Here is a 21,475-nt window from a genome sequence, read left to right as displayed (position 1 = left end):
CAAATTGGCAGCCATTTGAAATCTGCACCACAGGTTATCTTCCTTACAGTGCAATGATGTATTTCAAATAATTTGGAGATCTTTTTATCGTGGGCATCCACTCGTAGGGTTTCATTCCCGGCCCACATGACTCCACATGCCGGAGTGTCCTGAACTCCAAGTTGCTCCCGATGGCAAATTAGCGCCTTGCATGGCAGCTCTGCTACCATTAGTGTGTGTTTGTGAGAATGGGTGAATGAGAATCAGTAAAGCGCTTAGGTACCACTAAGTTTAAAAAATAAAAAGCGCTATATACGTGCATACCATATACCACAACCTTTTTTCTGATGGCTTTACAGAACTCTTTATGACATGATGACACCACACATCTCAATAGCAAAGGGAACACCAGACAGTAGATATGAGAGAGGTATAAATAAGACCGGTTCTACCTGCACTCCATAAACAGGTTCTAATCACTAGCACCCAAACTTCAACACCTGATTCTAATTATATGGCTTTGAAGGTGTGATAAATGTAGGGGTGTACTTACTTTTTCCATGTGACTGATCTGTTTTCCATTTAAATTTTGAAAATTACTTCAAATGTCATTACAAAAAAAAGCCTTGCAGGGGACTGGGATGGCCATGGCAGGACCTTGATTTTGTGGTCAGTAAACCATTTTTGTGTTGATATTGATGTATGTTTTGGATCAATGTCCTGCTGGAAGATCCAACCAAGGCCCATTTTAAGCTTTCTGATAGAGGCAGTGAGGTTTTCATTTAATACCTGTTGAGATTTGGTGCCATGTATCCTTACAAAATGATTTTTTGACCACTCGAGCCATCCTCTTCACAGTGCGCTGAGACTATAAAGACACAGGTCCAATTCCAGGTTGATTCATAACATTTCCAGTTGACCGGAACTTCTTAATAAAACAAAGGCAACTTGATTAAACACACAGTTATTTATTTATTTATTTTTGCAAAAAATTTATCCATCACCCATATGAAAAACTAATTGCCCCCTTATACTTAAAATCTATTTGTGCCACCTTTAGCAGCAATAACTGCAACCAAACGCTTCCAATAACTGGAGATCAGTCCTTCACTTACTTCTAGGACTAGGATTTACTCCTATGCTTTGGATCATTGTCTTGCTGCATGATCCAGTTGTGCTTGAGTTTCAACTTACGGACTGAAGACCGGACATTCTCCTTCAGGATTTTCTGCTAGAGAGCAGAATTCATGTTTCCCTCGATTATTGCAAGTTGCCCAGATCCTGAAGCAGCAGAGCATCCCCACATCATCACACTTCCACCACCATGCTTGACCATAGGTACAATGTTCTATTTGTGGAATTCTATGTTTGGTTTATACCAGATGTAATGGTACCCCTGTCTTCCAAACAGTTCCACTTTCGACTCATCAAGCCACAGAACATTCTCCCAAAAGGTTTGAGGATCATCAAGGTGTGTTTTTGCAAAATTCAGATGAGCCTTATTGTTCTTTTGGGTTGTTCAGTGGTTTTCACCTCGAAACCCTTCCATGGATGCCATTTTTATGTAGAGTCTTTCTGATAGTGGAGTCATGAACAGTGACCTTTATTGATGCAAGAGAGCCTTGTAGGTCCTTTGATGTTGTCCTTGGCTCTTTTGTAACTTCCTGGATGAGTCGTTGCTGTGGTCTTTGGGGAATTTTGGCAGATCGACCACTTCTGGGAAGGTTTTCTACTGTCAAGTTTTTTTTTTCCATTTGGAGATAATAGCTTTCAGTGTGGATCTTTGGAGTCTAGTGCTTGTGTCTAGTCCAGCTACATCCCATTATGAATGCAGTTTCATTGACTTGAGGAATTAGTAACTATGGGGACAAATACGTTCTCACACTGGCTCAATTGGTATTGAATCACTTTTAATAATAACATTACCATTTAAAAACGGTATTTTGTGTTTACTCAGGTTGCCATTTACTCAGGTAGTTTTATCTTAAATTTTGTTTTAATTTTATAAACAGTTTGGTATGAGAAATGCACAAAAACAGAAGGAATCAGGATGGGGCAAATACTTTTTCCATAGCACTGTATATGCTTGGGTTTTTTTTTTTTTTTTGGTTTTCATTTCCATGTCACTAGTATGTTGCATTTGTGAAAAGTAAACATAAACCAAAATTTTTACAGATCCCCCAAAAAGACCACTCTATGGTCAGGAACAGTGTTAGAAGCTGTTCGTGTATCTTAAGCTTAAAACTCATGCTCAGAAAATGCCACTTCAAGCAAGGTCATAAGCAGCTTACATTACGATAAGCGGCTCTATGAATAATGATGAACTAGTCACATGGTTCTCCACACGAGTAACATGGATTCATTTAAAAGTTGAACAGTCTTTAAATCTCCAACACTGAGGAACTTTGGAAAAGCTCTGAGAAAACATTTCTGAATAACCGACTGTGGCTAAAAGCAAAGTTTTAGATCCATGAAGATTTATTGATAACTTATTGAACGGACCTTCCACATGTCCAGAGATGGATAAGCAGCTGCTGTTAAGAAGAATGTCTGCCCCTGTTTTGCTAATCCGCTGTAGTGATGAGCTGTATTGAGCTTTGGATTATCACTGTGTGAAAACAAGCAGCAAAGTCATCTTCCCTTTGTTGACAGAGACAACACTGTCTTGATAAGCAATCAGTAATACGGAAATTGACCTGACAAGATTAACAGTCTTGGACCATGAAGGGATATCTGTCTAACACAGATGAATCAGATGGAGATGACAGACCCACAACACCTCAGCAAGGGGTTCTTTTAAAATTTGAGAGCACAACGCACTCTTTATATGTTTATTTAAATGTAATTATTTGTGGGATTTTGGTCCTGTCTGAATTAGTCACGTCAATAATTTTTACAGACTGAAAACATAATGTCGTATTTTACCATCGATTCATTAATTACACAGGTATATGTTGACCTGCTTTGACCTTACTGTCTGTTGCAGCTCCTCCACTGCCCATAGGATTACCCTGCTCATCATTCAGCCTTGCCAGCATGCTCAATGCAGCCAAAACCATACAGGCCTCCCCAGTGACTAAGGCTGTAGCGAGCCCCACTGGCACCGTTAATGCACGCTCAGTGCCACTGATTCCATATGGTTCCCACCTGTTCCGCCTAATACCACTGAGGCATGATTTGTCTAACACAACCAGAGCCATATAGACCTTCCCAGTGACTAAGGCTGTGACAAGCCCCACTGGCACCATTAATGCATGCTCAGTGCCACAGGTTCCATATGGCATAGGTCAGTCGCAGGGGTGCCACTGCTCAACCACGTTTTGATCCTATAACCCCAGAATGTCAACTAGTGGAAGAGCAGTGGCAAGGATGTCTCCCTGTCACCCCCTGCAACTAGGCCTCAGGTTAGGTGTTACTACCCAAACACTCCTCCTTTCTTATCACCCAGAACCAAAAGCTGCTCTTTGTTGGCCTCTTCTCCTAGGTCTTTCAGCCTCTTCCTTTGAAAGGGAGCTTCTACTCCCTTCTCCCATGGCACAGTTAGCTCGATGAGGAGCACAGTCTTAACACCAGTGGACCACATCACTATATCAGGGTTGAGACTTGTGATGGTAATCTTACTATGGAACTGGAGCTTCCTGCCAGGATTGACTCTCATTCTCCAGTCCTGGTTGAAAGGAACTAAGCTTGATGGAACTTGTGGTGTGGCGCTTGTGTTGCCCTACCTCCTCTGACCAATTGGATGTGCTAACGCACTGGTGGAGGATGACCTCTACACATGACCTGTCTGTACCCCTCTTGCACCTCGGCCAATCTGCTCAGGACTCGATCGTGTTGCCACCTGTAGTGCCCTTGGGAGAGTGCAATCTTGCAGCTTGACTAGATATGCTGGAGTCTTGCCTTTGGACTGCTGCAGAGGGGGCCGCATTCTTCCAAGCCATACCACTGGTGCAGGTTCTGTGGACAGGGGAGTGTGTTGTATGTTGCCCTGTGCATTGCCCTGATGTAGCTTTGCCGGTGGGATTTGATATAAAATGACCAGTAGAAATCACCCCACTACATAGTGCACTCTAAAACATGATCATGGCCTTATGTAGCTCTTATTTACTGATATAATGTCCATGTTACTCATAATATAAATTTCTGAACTTCATTCATTCATTTCAAGTTCACATAGTTTACCATAAGCCTACCATTATTTACCTATTTACTTTTTGTTAATCTTGCATACTTAAGTGAAAATTCTGGCCTTAATTTAAATAAGTTGATCTATTTATTTTTTTTGTTTGTTTATTTTTTTTCCTGTTGCCTTTTTTCTTCTTCAGGAAGCACTTTTTTTCTGTTGTCTTCTACTGAAACCAAAGCTAAACCAAATTTTGGCTGAATTTAAAGTGCAGGACAATGAAATATTTAAAAGCTTAAAATGACTTTTCAGAAAAGAGATAGTGAATCCATCATAATTAATACAGATGTCCTACCACAGCATAACTTACCCCCCCCCCCCCCTTTTTTCCCAATTGGTGTGAATGAGGAATTCCTTAGTAGTCACTTCATTACACATCCTGCTATCAAAAATTCACTTTATATATGTGTATACATGATATTAGCATTCTTTCAGTACAACCATTTGGTAGACTTTTTTTTTTTTTTTTCCCCTGTACCTTTTTTCTTCCTTCCAAGCAGCACTTGAGATTAAAACAGGCTCATATGTCAGAAATTAAACGGGGCTGTAAAAGCTTGTATCCTGAGTGGCTGGCATTGTGTTTACACACAAGCTCTAACGATCCTTCTTATTTCTAAGGAATCCTGGTGCTCACATCAAACTGCACGTAAGCCGGCTAACTGAAAACACTGACAGTCTTGTTGAGAATATTCCGAAATGCCATTTGATGCAAATGCACAGGAGTTCCAGGCCAAGTAGCAGAAATGCAGTGTTGCCACTAAAGCTTGGCACCACAGTATGATGAGTGCTTTATAACTGATCCACGCTGGAAAAACATGTACAATTCTTTACCTTGCCTTCAATTTGAAACAAGAAGAAACAAACTCTTCAGCACTTTTGTGCACTTTTATAAATGGTTAATTATTTACTATTCAAACATAACAGGTTCATATATTTTTGCCAGTCACAAATTTTGGCATCAACTAAATTGCATCATTTTCTTTTTCTTCAAGCAAACAAAGCCCTTCAATTAAGGAAAGAAATTTTCTTTTCTCTTAATCGTCCCTGGTCAGCGCTTGTGTTACTGATTAAAAAAAAAAAACCATCTGCACAATGTTGCTGATTGAGTTTTCTATTACTAATGAAGTGCACAAAATTCTGCAGCTGTCTTTACAAAAACAAGCAAATTGCAAATAGTCCAAATTATAGTGTGTCAATTTAATAATTTATGTTCTTATTTCTCACCCTAGACAACCAATCAAAATAAATTAGATGTAAGCTTTTTTATTGCCTAATTTATATGACAGCAGAAATGCTGACCCTTCCTCTGATTGCTGTTTTGACTGGAAAATTCAAAAGAAATAAATGTCCCTATTAAAAATACACCGTGATAACAGAATAGACAAGACCTCATCAAGCAAATTTTTTAGGAGAATGATTCTAGTGTGCCGTCCCACAGCATGGAAACTGAAAACCATTATGGGGGGGCTAAACAGGCCACTACAGTAAATACTCTGCCCATTCATTCAATTATCCAATTAGCCAATCATGAAGCAGCAGCACGATTCATAAGATCATGCAGATACAGGTCGAGAGCTTCAGTTAATGTTCACATCAAACTTGAGAGTAGGCAAAAAATGTGATCTCCGTGACTTTAACTTTGGCATGGTTGTTCGTACCAGGCTGATCTCCTGGGGATTTTTTATGCACACGAGTCACTAGAGTTCACACAGATTGGTGTGGAAATACATGCAGTTAGCGGCAGTGTGGGAAATCCTTGCTGATGAGAAAGGTCAGAGGAAAATGGCCAGACTGCTTCAACCTAACAGGAAGTCTACAGCACCTCACATCGCTCTGGAATCACTCTTTACATCTGTTATGAGCAGAAGAGCATCTCGGAATGCACAACCTTGAGGTGGATGGGCTATAACAGCAGGAGACTCTCAGCCATGAACAGAAATCTGAGGCTACAGTGAGCACAAGCTCACCAAAACAAGACAGCTAAAGTTCACCTGGTATTCAACTTCAACTTTCCAGCTGACCAGGGATACAGATGTTCCTGTTAATGTGGCCAAAGACTGTATAAACATGCATATTTTAAAAAGTCTACTAGTCTGGATGAAGCCCTGTTTAATTGGGCTATGTCGATGTTGTCACGGATTTGTTGAGCAAGCACCTATTAAATTCTAACAAAGAGAGGCCTATTCATCAAAGCAATAAATAACTGTAACCTTTTACTGCACCAAAGTTGTTATTGTGCTCAATATCTGCAACACTGCTTACAGCAAAATGTCATTTGATGTAAATGTGTGGCAGTTAAAAGCAATTACATGTACAAAAAAAAAGCATGTCATGACATCTGGGATTGAATTCAGGCCTTCAGGAGGTCAAAGGGTAAACTAAAATACATGACTTACACAAAACAAATACTCTCTTATAAATGCAGTACCAGTAACCGTCATTTTATTTGATTAACTATGTGGGAAATAATCAGGGTAATTGGTTAAACTGGATGGGGGTGTTGAAGAGAACTTCATCACGAGGGACAGGCCTTTTTTTGTACGTAAAAAGTGGTCTTACACTGATGCGAATATCTTTTGTGTGCACAACTCATGACATTTTACTCTCATTCTTAATGATCATACTCACTGATGCATTACTCACTCAGGTCAGTTGTCTGTATGCTCTCTCTTAAACTTACTGTATAAATACAATTAAGATTGTGCAAACTGTAGACATGGTGTGATTTGTGATTATTTGAGACTTATTTCCCATATGTGACAGTGTTGTTTTATTTTAATGACCTCCACTTTTTCTCCTTTTTCTCAGTTATTTGGATGGGGAAAAAAAGGCTCTAAACAGCTGCAGTGATTGAAACCACCTCCATGTTGGTGGTAGTGTCTTTCTGGTCTTCTGACCAATGCCCCTGAGGTGGCTGGCTGAATTTAAGGTTAGCTTGAGCTTTGAGAACTGACAAAGGTTTTTTTTTTTTTTTTTTTTTTTTTAGGTTTTATGTTGTGCATCTTATTATGCTGGCTACAATGTGGTTCCAATAGCCTAGGCTACTTAAAACCATAGGATGCATTTTGTGTTGGCCTGGCATGATATCTGCATACCGCTTCTACAACAGTCTTGTCTATGCTAGGTTGTATTAATGTGGAATTAATATAGAATATCACATCTCCCTACATTTTTAAAAGTTCAATTATTCTATGATTTGCACAAACAAACTCAGTAAATGAACAAAATCTTAGGAGTAAACAAGATTTTACTCTCACTGGTGCTGTAACTCGCTTAACTATCGCCGGGCATGTAGCCTTTCAAAATGAACAGAAGTCAGTAAATGTTACTCGTGGAGAAATATATCCAATAAAGAAAGAGAAGTGGGGGGGAAAAAAGCAGAATGAAATGATGATGATGCACCGTAACAGCGTCCCAAGAGCTTGTGCAATGATGTTTAAACATTTAAAGGCTTTATCTTTTAGTGTTGTGACAATGTTCAGAAGAACACTCAAGCTTTTAGCACACCTACCTTCAATAATTATAGCTCTGAAATATTCAAGAGCTTTGTTAGCTCAGGGTTTTTATTAGTGCGCATGAGAGAGAAGTAGGGAATTAAAGTGATAACTATGGCGTGGAAGTGGTTGGTTGTCAGAGTGATTAATTTTCAGTAAAAGATAAACTCCTGTTTCACTGCATTTTCTCTTCTTATCTCGATTAAATCAAATTCCAAACCAATCAAATTTGCAATTAAATTCTTGCAGGTGAGCAAACATGGATAGAAAGAGGTCCGTGTTGGGATGAATTTGATGCTGCTTCAATAGCACAGGATGAATGAGCAAAATCTATGGCTTGCCTAAAAATACGCTGCGTCGTTCGGCTAAATGTAAGAGACGCCCTTCCCCTGAGTGTACAAAGGAAAATGAGGCTGCTAAATGAACCTTATGTACCTCCAAATGGCCTTGTTCTTGAAGATTCAGACTCGCACCTGATAACCCTTAACATTATTTGCAGAGTGTTTTGACAATTCATTGTAAGCGTAATGTTTTGATAAAACATTTCATTGCATCCAAATAAATAGTTAACTAAAAATAACTTTATACTGCCTGATGTTAGTTGAACATACATTGACACATTTTATTTCACAACTCAAAACATTCTTTGTTTACTTTGGCAGAAAGTGACATCGCCATGTCGCTGCATCTTTCAAGCTGGAAAATTGAGACGAAGTGACCGCGAAGGCAGAGGAATTCTAACATGAGACTGGGAAAGGGGGTGGGGCTTACAGGGCGTGTCAGTTAATATCATCTGCTCAACAATGAATCATTTATGATTCACATGTCGATTGGTTTATCTGCCATTTTAATCAAGCGGGGAAGGATGGTAGACCGGCTTGACTGTTTTTAATACTGTACTTTACACCTGCTTTTGGGAAAAAATTTTTTTACAAGCTACACAATTCCTAACTTAAAATAAAAAATCCTTATTGTTAGAAAAATTGGAGCAGAATCATCAGGAAGACAGCAAAGCAGTAATTTAAGCTGTCAGGCAGCGCTATTGATGACATGCAAAACTTAACAGAGATTGGCAGGAGGTGCTGTCACGTTGTTCAGCAAACTTCAGCAGTCTCTTGCATCATGTTCAGGGTTGGGGGTTCGATTCCCGCGGAGTTTGCATTTTCTCCCTGTTCTGTGGGGGTTTCCTGTCGGTACTCCGGTTTTCACCCCCTGTACAAAGACATGCATGGTATTCTGATTGGCATGTCCAAAGTGTCTGTAGTGTGTGAATGATTGTGCCCCGCGATGGATTGGCACCCTGTCCAGGGTGTACCCCGCCTTGTGCATGACGCTCTCTGGTATAGGCTCCAGGTTCCCTGTCACCCTGAAGGATAAGCGCTATAGAAAATGGATGGATGGATATTCATTCTGCACACAGGAAGCTGGACTAGGTGTATGTTTTCAAATACTTTACTTAAGTGATCACAAACACTAGCTCTTTTTAAGGTGTCGAGTGACAGTCTTTTACAGTTGGTTCACTTCATGTCGCTGAAATGGCCGTACACTGGTCACGATTTTACTCTTCACACCAGGCTAGTGCAATAATCACACAAGCCCAAGCTACAAAACCACCCCAAATCAGATGATATATCACTAGAAATACAAGTTCTGGAGGGGAATTCTTGTGAATAAAGTGCACCTATGCAGGTCATCATGATAGAGTAAAAATACCAGCGATGTTGTATTTTGCATAAATCAAACACATCAAACCTCATAGCAGCATATTGAAGCATGTTTTTGTGTTTTGTTTTTATGCCCAAGTATCATCCTTGTTTTATTGGATACTGAGGACTTGTGGAAAACTCGTAACATTGTCCTTTGTTCAACCCAGAACTCTCATTCGTAATGTGCTAAACATCAACACAGTCGGTACGGTTTGTCTTTGTATTATACAGTTATAATTTTCCCCCTCTCTCCCCTAATTGCACTATCCTGGGTCGCCCAGAAGAGGACGGGTTCCCTTTTGAATCAAGGATTCTTCATGTCCTCTCAGGTAGTTTCTCCTTGCCATTGTCACCTCAGATTCACTCATTAGGTATCTAAATCTACATCTGGATTTCTATAAAGCTGGATTGTGACCATGTCCATTGTTAAAGGTGCTATACAGATTTAAAAAAAAAAAAAAAAAAAAAAACACTAATTCTCAGGTTATTTTTTTCATTGTCATTGGGAGGGAGGGGGTTATCATACCGTGGTCCCAACTAATTCGCTCTTTGTTGCTTCATTGCCAGTGAAAATCCTACACTGAACTGTAAAGGGGTTTGAGATTCTCTAGTAAATAATCCAAAGAGTATTTACCAAGGTTTAAGAGATCTCAAAACTGCCCTCACTCAAATTTATCTTCAAATACACTTCCCTAACTCTTATTACAGGATTCTTGTCCAAATGCTACAGTCATGTGAAAAAATAAGTACAGCCAATGGAAATGTTTTTTGTTTTTGTTTGTTTGTTTTTTACATACTTGGACATGCAAACATTTGATCCTATTTGAAACAGTGCCTATTAATAAAGGTGTTACACTCTTAAATGACAAAAAAATGGTCATTTTGTAGTAATTTTCACAATTCAAATGAACAAAAAACCCCCCACAGATCAGTCAGATGGAAAAACTAAGTACACCTCTACATTTATCACACCTTCAAATCCATATAATTATAATCAGGTGTTGAGGTTTGGGTGCCAGTGATTAGAACCTGCTTAGGGAGTGCAGGTGGAACCGGTCTTATTTATACCCCTTTTCATATCTAGTGTCTGGTGTTCCTTTTCTATTGCGGTGTGTAGTGTCAACATGCCAAGATCTAAAGAGCTCTGGAAGGCCTTCAGAAAAAAGGTTGTGGATGCCTATGAGTCTGGCAAGGGATTTAAAAAGATCTCCAAATTATTTGAAATACATCATTCTACTGTAAGGAGAATCAGCTACAAATGGAGTAGATTACAAACGACTACCAATATGTCCAGGACTGGCCGTCCCAGCAATTTCAGCACAACAGCAGACCGTCTGATGCAAAAAGAATTCTCCAAGAACCCCAAAATTTCATCACAGGATCTGCTAGTAAGTCTTGCAACGGCTGGTGTCAAAGTGCACGCTTCTACCATCAGAAAGAGATTGCACAAATTTGACCTGCATGTGAGGAAACAGCCTTTGCAAGACTACAGTTTGCCAATCAGCATATAGACCAAGACCAGGCCTTTTGGTATAATGTGCTCTGGACAGATGAATTAAAGAGAGTTGTTTGGCCACAGTAACAGCAGACATGTTTGGTGCAAATTAAAGACATCTTTTCAGGAGAAGCACTTCATACCAACTGTGAAGCACGGTGGTGGAAATGTTATGGTTTGGAGTTGCTTCACTGCCTCAGGTACTGCACAGCTTGCATTCATTGATTCAACTATAAATTCTGCATCCTATCAAAGAGTGCTTGAAGATAATGTGAGGCCATCTGTCCAAAAGTTGAAGTTGAACTGAAAGTGAACTTTTCAACAGGATAATGATCCTAAACACACTAGCAAAATCACTAAGGAATGGCTCAAAAAGAATAAATGGAGGGTTGTGGAATGGCTTCAAACATCTTGCAGCTGAAAGAATATTTCATGGTAGAGTGGTCAGAAATTCCAGCAAGCTGATGTCAGAAACTGGTGGACAGTTTTGCAAAACGCCTTCTAGAAGTTATTTCTACTAAAGGGGGCAGTACTAACTTCTGAGGCCAAGTGTTTAGTTACTTTTTCCACTGATGAATATCTTCTGTATTGATATTTCTGTTGAATAAATGATTGTGTTTTTCCCTTGTGGTTTTGTTCAAGTACATCAACTTTATTGATGGGAACTGGTCCAACGATGATCAAATGTTTGCTTGTCCAAATGTCAAAAAAAAAATTCCAATTTCCGTCCGGTGTACTTATTTTTTCACATGACTGTATGCACTGTTGAGGATACCACCTCAACAACTAGAAAATGTGCAGTTCATTACATTTTGTTCTTTATTTTTTGTTGAGTTTACAGCCCAGCAGTTCCGGGATGCGAACTCCTCAATCTTACGGTCAGTAGTTTAGTGCCTTCACTTCTGAGCCGCCACTGTGCAAAACTTCTTTCCAAAAATAAAAACCCTGCAAAGTGCTGACTTTTCTTGTACATCATGAACCATTAATGACAACAATAAATGTCATGAACTGTTCAGACATCTGGTTAATGGTAAGATTTCATCATCTGCTCTGTCAGTTAATGTCATTCACTCGTCCGTCTTTTCCCCGAGGACCACCAGCTTCCTGGTATTGCTTCCCAGTTGGCGTACGTGTTAACAAGCTACATCTTGGGGACATGGTGCTCCTTAGAGAAATGCGCTCGCTTTCAGTGAACCCCACTAATGCCAATTAGCTGGAGTAGCTTCTCCGTGTTGCGCACAGTCCCCTGGCAGGATGTCGATGGCTCGAGAGTTCAGGTTCCTGACGAGTACCGCTCTCTAGAATGGCTTATGTTGCACTGCTCTTAAATCACCATCTGGCTGGGAGCACTCATTAGCTTTTTCTGTTTTTGGATATATTCTGCTGTTTGCTGTCGCCAGCTCTTAAATGAGCGATGGCTGGTTTGGCAGGGTTTTTATTTAATGAGCAGCGTTTCCAAATGCAGTGTTGCAAACCATTTTGCCTACATCTTGAAACAGGTGAGGGTTTTCTTTTCTTTTCCAATAGCAGACAGCCTTCGGAAAAAAACAAAACAGGTCTTTATTTATTTATTTATTTTTAAACATCCTAAAAGTTTCCACTAAAGGCAAAGTGTTCACTGTGATATATTTTCATCATGTATTTCTTTTCATGAGACCCCTATAGATTAGTGAAATTGTTCTGTGTGTAGTTCTTGCTGTATCCTAATGGAGGTGCTGTCACTTCATAGTCTAGCCTGGTTCTCAGACGCATCTGTTCTTTTAAGTTCTTTCAGAAAAATGAGCTGATTAACAATTAGAAAACCACATCTCGCAATTTCTCGTCATAAGTGGTTGATATGTTCTTTACTTTGGCGTGCTGTTTCTGAATGACACATTTACAAGTTCCAAAATGGCAAATGCACAAGTGAGGCTCTCGTTATAGATACTTAAGAATTCAGACCATGTTAACATATTAAGATGCTTTCCCCATTTGCCTGTAATTGCCCATCTAAAGACAATAGAGATTGTTTAATTATGAGGAAAAGAAAGCGCCTAGGACGGAATGTGGTCGTTTTTTCTCGCAGCATTGATCCGTTTCTTCTTCAGATTGGAAGCTTTTGTGTTCTTTACTTTTCCGTGAGATTTGCGAGACAAAAGAGTTCATGATGCTGAAAAGCAGCCTGGTGACAATCTATTAATCAATATGCCGATGACTCATCCTAGTCTTCTTTTTCAAAAATCTTTTATCTTCTAAGCTTTTGTTTTAACCCCTAGAGAAACACTTCGAGTAGATAAACGAGCGTGTGTGTGTGTGTGTGTGTGTGTGTGTGTGTGTGTTTTAAAGGAGTCTTATTGTTGCCTGGCATTTCATGTTCAGGTGAATTTCTGTGGAGGGAAAAACACACTTCAGAATTTAAAAAAATAATTAAGTATGTCATAAAAGTAGTACGTATGTAAATAAGTAAGTAAATAAGTTTCTATACAGCTATGTGAAAGATTTTGTGCTGTTTGCTTCTAGTTAGTTGTTTTGATTGTAGTGTTTGGGAGCATGTTGTAGGTTTGATGGACAAAAAGCCAAAGGGACAATGTGATAAAAGCAGTAAGCGTCTCAGTGGTCTGTGCTATGCCAAAATTTCAGTTTCAATTGGAGGTAAATAAACATCGACTCATTAGCCTTCACATCCACACCAGAAAGTGACATTTGGCTGTAGTATTTAATGCATTTCATTTGCGCTGTTTTTGAAATAATGTACATCAGGGATGGACAAATCAGTAGCCGGGGTTCCTAACAATCAGATTTTTGCGTCTGGGCTTTTAGTCTTTGTTTATTCGTAGCTGGGGAAAGTAGGTTCAACAACCAGAAAGAGAGACAAAAAGAATCTCCTTCTCATTGTCTTTTACAAATGCAGGAGTTTATATTCGATACAAACAGTGGATATAAAAAGTCTACACACCCCTGTTAAAATGGTAGGTTTTTGTGGGGAAAAAAAAGGAAACCAAGTTATATCCAGGGGTTTCCCTAGGTTTTCAAAGGGGTTCGAGGTTTTTTTCCACATTGTTTTCAACCGTTATCCTTACCATATTTGTGAAATAAAGCTGCCAACACTTATTGTACTTATAGTCAAAAGTCTATTAATTTCATCAAATATCCTCTCCACAGCCAGGTTATTGTAACTTTTTTTTTTTCCATTCTGTTTTTCCCTAAAATGTTTGATTGATTTGTTTTTCACTTAATTTTTATATACGTTGTAACTTCACATCGAGGGTGGAAAAAAATCTGACATGATTTATCTACATTGCGAAAACCTGCCCTTTAAATAGTGGTGTGTAGCCTTTTTATATCGATTGTAGTTCTGTTTAAACTCAATGCACTTCCTGTTGGTGAAACTATAACTTGCGCTCCTGACCACACTGCACATGTTGGCCGACAGTACTGACTGAGACTAGAACAGTGTTTGCTTGGAGGATTCATTAGCAAGTATTAATGACCGGTGATCATGCAGGCTTGTGGAAGCTCTGACAATACCCAGGGTTAAATAAAGTGGAGCATAAAGCCATCATATCCTGCATACTACAGCTTGTAGTTAAACATGGTTACTGTGTTGCGAGATGAAAACAGCTTCTAGAACTGCAAAAGTTTGCAGATGACTTTTTGTCAAGGTGGCAAAGACAATTAAGTACATGTAAGAAAACAAGTCAGCAAGTTTATTGTCATTCTAATTGAACATAAGGCTGAGGATTGAACAAAATACAGTGTCTCCTGAGTCAGGGTGCTACACGTAATACTTAACAATATACAGAAATATACAGCAGACAGACATTAAATCTGACATACAACCAACATCCATGTATCAGTCAAGTTGCCTCGATGACAGACTGGCTGAAGATGAGCGTGAAGAGGAGCAGAATAAAAGAAAAGCATTGAGACTATGGGAATCAGTTGAAAAAGATGCAGACAGCTTTGTGGAGAAAGCTTAGAATACAGCAGGGAGTATGATGGCACAACTAATAACTAAATCCAATTCACTGACTGGATGGTCTGAGGAGGAAAATAAGAAGCGTCAGTGACGGTGGATAAGAACCACGACATATCGGATGAGCAACAATGCATGTTTATCAGTATTCGTTTTGTTATATATATATATATATATATATATATATATATATATATATATATATATATACACACACCATAAGTTATAAGTTACACCAGTGAAATTACTGGCAAAATATTATTTGTGCAGACATTATTACGGTCTTTAATTTATCATCCAGTCTGAATAAAAGTGATGATCTGCTTGACTTCATTTGGGGTTGTTCTCGTGGGATTATTGATCATTTAGTTTTCGAAAATATTTTTGATTTTACAAACAATTTTGCTTACCAGGACTATTTTTGTAACTATCGTTGCCACCTGTGTGAAAACTTGCTCTCCTCTATTGGTTCTACTTCATATATGTGTGTGTGGGTGTGTGTGTATATATTTGTTGTAAATCAGCTGTATTAATTGCACTGCAGTAGTGGAAGTGACATTTAAGTTGGCTCAGTCAGTTTAGTATCGGTATGTATTTTATACAATAGGGAATATGGAAGGCCATTTTGAATTTAGGGAATATTCCCTGTACCTCATCCGTCTCTCTCTGCGTTCCCTGCTGCACTTTTCTCTACCTGACTCCTATTTCTTACCAATTATCTGGATGACCAACATGTCAGGAGTGAAGTAATGATTCTGCTTCCCTCTGGACTGTTAGTGAGCCGTTATGAACTTTGTGTGTGTGTGTTGCCCCTAATGGCTCCTCGCTGCTGTCTGTGTTGGCCCGACAGGCGACCTTGCATGAAAATGCGTGCTGCTCCCATTTGGCTTAATGACTGTGACTCATAGTGTTTCCTTGAGCTTTGTGTGCTGGCTGAATTTTTCTTTTTCAGAGTGCAACAAAACAAGACCTGGTTTACAAACTATACTAAACCAAGTATGTTTCAATTTATTACTCTCTTATCGCTTCTCATAGCCTGTTGTGTAGTGTTAGATATGATATTAGTTATACAATATGAAAAGAATAAAACGAAAGGCTGTGCTGTTATGGGAATCATTTTCTTCCTCTTATACCACAACAATTTGGCAACGATTCCAAAGAATGACGCACTTCTTATCCATTTATAGTCGATATGATAGTTAGTTTAATATAGTGGGACATCCATGAACCAAGTTATTTCCTGTAATCACTATAGCAACTATAAACAGACTTTCTCTTCAAGCTAATAAAACAGAAAGCTGTTTGCTACTTCAGAAACAATACTGTACTGCATGATAACACATTTCAAATGCGTTATAAACAATAGTCTTAAAACAGTTTATTGAAGCTCTGAAATAGTTTGTATTTGAACACACATCAATATTTTCTGCAGCAGAAAAAGCTTTTTTTTAAAATAAAGTACTACTACTATCAATAGCAACATTATTATTATTATTATTATTATTATTATTATTATTGTACCATAATTTGTTTATGTATGGAGGACATTAAGGACTTTCATAGCAATATATGTACACATAGAAACACATAAAAATAGATATACTATTTTTAGGAGAAAAAAAGAGATTGACAGAAAAGGAGCAGAAAGAAGAAAAGTAAGTAAAAAATAAGGAAATATGCACCAATGAAAAACAAACCAGTTAGTTCTATTACTGTATTAAACTGTATTATGTGTTTGTACCCAATAAACCACAAAAGATGTGAAGGAATATATTTAATAATACATTAACATGATCTTTTACATGGTGAAAAAATCTTTTTGCAATAATCAGTAAATTGACTGTTAACACACATCTGTTTATTGTCTGTTCAGCTTTGCAGCAGGTTCTCTGAAAACACAAAACCCAGCATTGGACATGTAAATGTGTGTCTGTATAAAAACCAGACTCTCAGCTGTGTGTATGTGCAGAATTTTAGTTTCTGTACTGACTTGTTTAACCGGTGTGTGGAAATAGAAGCTTAATTATTTGGACAAACTGGTATTTACGATCTTGAGAAGCCGTGTTTATTAGAGTGGAAATGTTGCTGCCTACACCGCAATCTGCTGGTTCCTTAGTAGTTTGATCATGTTCATCCACCACGTCTCTTCATCACTGACTTCGTCTCGCATCGGTTAACAGATGCACCGCGTCCTTTACTGCAGAGCAGAGTTTATGAACGTTCTTATATTTATGAGCTGAGGATGTAGTGAACTGCAAGTTTCATGTGTGTGACAGTTCATGCAGTGTGTTTCACGTAGTTCTTTAAATGCCATGTGTGTAAGGAATAAAACATGATGTGACGTGCTCTTATTGGAATCTAATAAACAGCAGGTTAGAAGATGGTAATTTTGCTGTTACAGTTCATCGCAAAGGGTTTCATATCTCCTATTACATGGCTTGCACACAATTTTAAGGATCACATGTTGTATGTTTATCCTTTTACAGTTACTTTTAATGACGTGGAACATCAGTGAAAGTTAGTTTCTGTTATCACAGTTGTTCTCTCACCAGCTTCTGTTTTTTTTTTCTCTCTCCTAAAGTTCAGTATAATGGTGCCTTCGAATGCTATAGTATTATTATTATTATTATTATTATTATTATTATTATTGTTGTTATTGTTATTTGTAGTGGTAGTAGTAATATAATAGTGGTATCGTAATAGTAAAGGAAAAATAAACAAAAAAGTAAATGCCCCCTCAACTTGGAATTCCAAGTCGGGAGTAAATAAAGCAGCACTTCTTACTTTTACAACCCCAATTCCAAAAAAGTTGGGCCGCTGTGTAAAATGTAAATAACAGAATGCATTGATTTGCAAATCTCATAAACCTGTATTTTATTCACAATAGAACATAGAAAACATATTAAATGTTTAAACTGAAGAAATGTACCATTTTAAGGGAAAAAAATGTAATTTTTAATTTGATGGCCGCAACAGGCCTCAAAAAAGTTGGGACGGGGGAAGTAAAGTTAGCGTCAGTAACGTTAGCTTGCTAGATCGTTACAAAGAAAAGCCGAACGTTGAGGCGTGCTTGTTTTCCCACTTTGTAGCTCAAACACACTGCGGTCAAAAATCAGCGTTTCCCATTAATTACCTAGACTGGATCGCTATCTATTGTATCTATAAGGCTAGCTAGTAAACTATAGAACACTTCCTGTCTATTAACAACTCATACTCTGTATTTACATATATTATATTTTAATGTAGTATAACAAATAAATTAAAAAAAAAGTTACTTGCATGGAGAGTGGTCGCGTGCGAGAGCATCAGTAACAGCTCGGATTTTTATAAGCATGCCCCTGGACCCCCCCTTGAGTACCAGTGGCCCACCCACCACAGTCTCTTAAAATTCAATTCAGTTTTCTTTGTATAGCGCTTTTAACAATGGACATTTTCCCAAAGCAGCTTTACAGAAATATATAAATTCAGTATATAGATTTTAAATGAATGAGTTAATCCTTAATTAGCAAGCCCGAGGTGACTGGGGCAAGGAAAACTCCCTGAGAGCAAAATCCTGTGGGGAAACACTGAAAGTGTCCTAATATTGAGTTCTGCCATCCCACTTCCAGGTTAAGTTGAATCCAGCGTTTGTGTAAATAGTCCAATAGATTAAAAAATTTGAGATGCACCGATGTATCGTACATATACCGATGCCTGTATAGGCAATTTTTCACGCTATTGGCTATCGCTATAAAAATGTATATTTTATATTACCGGTTTGATTTTCAATGATGTAGAAATGCTTTTGTCTGTGGTGAGTGAATGTGAGACTAGCAGGATTATTATTATTTTATTATTATTTATTTTTTTTAAAGAATTGAGTCAGTTAATTCTGTTAATATGAATTAATAACATTCAATAAGTTAAGAAATCTTAATTTAATCCTCAGAATTTAGTTAATGTCTTAATGTTAATTAATTAATTAATAACCAAGTAATTCAAAAACACATTGTAGGTGTTAACATAATTGAAAGCATAAATGAATTCGACTGCAGTAATGCAGCGTACATCACAGACAGGATAAACAAAGATGAAGATATAATATCTGACTCTGTAATAGTAGCCATTAACACCAAACAGGGAAATAATGTAACCCCTTTGCTTTTAAAGACATTTCATACTATAAATGTTCTTTTGGCAACACAAAAGCATTTGATCATAAAGATGACCGTAACGTTTGACTCTTTCAAACTGTTGTGTGTTTGCAGCTGACGGCGCGTTCTTTACCAGCCGTGCAATCTGACGAGCGGCTCCAGCCTCTGCTGAATCACCTCAGGTAATTGGGATCATCAGACATTTCTCAGCACCTCTGATTTACAGCTCTGCCATTTATCATCACTGTGCCGTCGCTGCTGTTGCAGTTCAGTGAACTTGATGCCTTCTCGGACAGTTTTTTCATTCTGAGCTGAATTGTTTAGCAGGAAGCTTTTAAAATAAATGACTTAAACGACATTATAAAATGTCATCCTCGTTCTATACAAATCAGTTTTTTTTTTTTTTTTCCTCTTCCTTCCAAATTTTCTCTCAGTTGTGGCCGGTTGCCATGGTACTGCGTGAGCATAGGACATTTATTTTGGTGAATCGGTCTACTCATTGTCATAACTAATCTTCATTTATGATAATATCATACTGACAGTTTAGCTTGACGATTAGTATTAGATAGACAGTTTAGTATGACTATCATACTGACAGATTAGCTTGTCGATTAGTATTAGATAGACAGTTTAGTATGACTATATCTTACTGACAGATTAGCTTGACGATTAGTATTAGACAGTTTAGTATGACTATATCATACTGACAGATTAGCTTGACGATTAGTATTAGATAGACAGTTTAGTATGACTATATCATACTGACAGATTAGCTTGACGATTAGTATTAGATAGACAGTTTAGTATGACTATATCATACTGACAGATTAGCTTGGCGATTAGTATTAGATAGACAGTTTAGTATGACTATATCATACTGACAGATTAGCTTGACGATTAGTATTAGTATTAGATAGACAGTTTAGTATGACTATATCATACTGACAGATTAGCTTGACGATTAGTATTAGATAGACAGTTTAGTATGACTATATCATACTGACCGATTAGCTTGACGATTAGTATTAGATAGACAGTTTATATGACTATATCATACTGACAGATTAGCTTGACGATTAGTATTAGTATTAGATAGACAGTTTAGTATGACTATCATACTGACAGATTTGGGAGCTTGCATGCGTTTATTAATGCTTCCTTAAGTAGTACCTACACGCTTTGCAGTAAAGGGCTTGATGTGTTGGAAGACATTACAATTTCTTTATCAAAGCACGCAAGAAATTAATCTCCACACATTAGTTTGAAGCTCATGTCTGTTTATGAAACACACTGGATGTATAGCTATAATACAGGGACACTGGTATCTCTATGTTTGAGTTTGTAGCTGTTAATTTGTACACACATTTGAGAATGATGTGTGAAATGAGTGGCATTTTTTTTTCCAGATCCATTTGCTTACATCAAGCATTAACAGACTTTTGTCTTGAATGTTTTGGCAGACATTTTTTGAGTATAGGTCATGGACTCATATTGTGGGTTTTTTTTTTTTTTTGCCTTCAGGTTTTTAGTAGTACCTGTTAGAGCTGTCTAAACAGATTTTTATTGCACAGACAACGTGTGGTCCCTCAGCAAATTGTCCGTGCAGAAGCATTGTAGCAATAATGACCTGCTACTACATCTTGTACAACTTCACTTCATAGGTTTTGTTTTTTCTTTCAATGGTTACGTTTACATGCACATCAATATTCTGACATTAATCAGAATTTGGCAGTATTCTGATTAGTATTGAGTCATGTATACGCCGCAGTCATGATTTCCCGACTCAGATTAGCACAATATTCTGATTCCAACCCCTGGATTATGACTGTTTTAATCGGAAATTTGTTGCATGTAAACCCCGTATTCAGAAAATCCACCGAAAGGAGATCAGCGCATGCTCATTCCGCAAGGAATTGTGGGTGCTCAAAGATGCTTAGCTGTAGGCTGGGCATTTAGGAATGGGAACTCGGGCATACTTACAACAACCATGTATAGAGGAATATTCCGATGCCTGTATGTATATAAACATTTTATTTGGAGTGTGGCTGCAATCCGAATATAGACCGTAAACAGAATTCGATGTGCATGTAAACATGGTCCTTGTCGTCAGCACAGTGTCCATGATTGGTCCAGGGCGTGTAAAACCTGGCTGTTCTGACGGATGTGATTGACATTAGTGGATATTAAAGGGCAGCCGCTCCACAGCATCCACACACAAGGGTGTCTGTTCTCTCTTGTGCAATAAAGGAACAATGGCAGCATGCCCGATTGGCATCGCAGCCAGCAGCCATTTCATTTGTTATCCAATTAAAGCAGCTGCAGTCCCCTGAATTCAGCTGCTTTAATTGAATTCGTCTGTGGGGACACACAGGCAGTGGTTTGAGGCTGCGAGATACTTTTTGCTGTGTGTCATCGCTGCTCTGCCCTGATAAGACACTCGTTTGACCCTGAGCAGTGCGAGGACGTGTCCAGTAGGTTCAATAGGGGACTGTTCTCACAACTCTGTGTGGATGTGCATGTTTAGATACAA

At 38.3% G+C, this 21,475-nt stretch overlaps 1 protein-coding gene across 3 annotated transcripts in view; it reads left to right on the top strand.

Moving 5' to 3' along the window:
• The window catches only part of prim2 (DNA primase subunit 2), an 89,019-nt gene that overhangs the window by 12,036 nt on the left and 55,508 nt on the right, over positions 1-21,475 (top strand). For all 3 annotated transcript variants that reach the window (XM_017465035.3, XM_017465037.3, XM_017465036.1), the window contains exon 8: positions 19,060-19,127. In XM_017465035.3, coding sequence (XP_017320524.1) covers positions 19,060-19,127 — 68 coding nt within the window. The remainder of the gene's footprint in view (positions 1-19,059; positions 19,128-21,475) is intronic.

Source organism: Ictalurus punctatus, chromosome 3 (genome assembly GCF_001660625.3).
Source record: "Ictalurus punctatus breed USDA103 chromosome 3, Coco_2.0, whole genome shotgun sequence".
Classification (NCBI taxonomy): Eukaryota; Metazoa; Chordata; class Actinopteri; order Siluriformes; family Ictaluridae; genus Ictalurus; species Ictalurus punctatus.
This window is presented reverse-complemented; position numbering and strand designations above follow the sequence as displayed.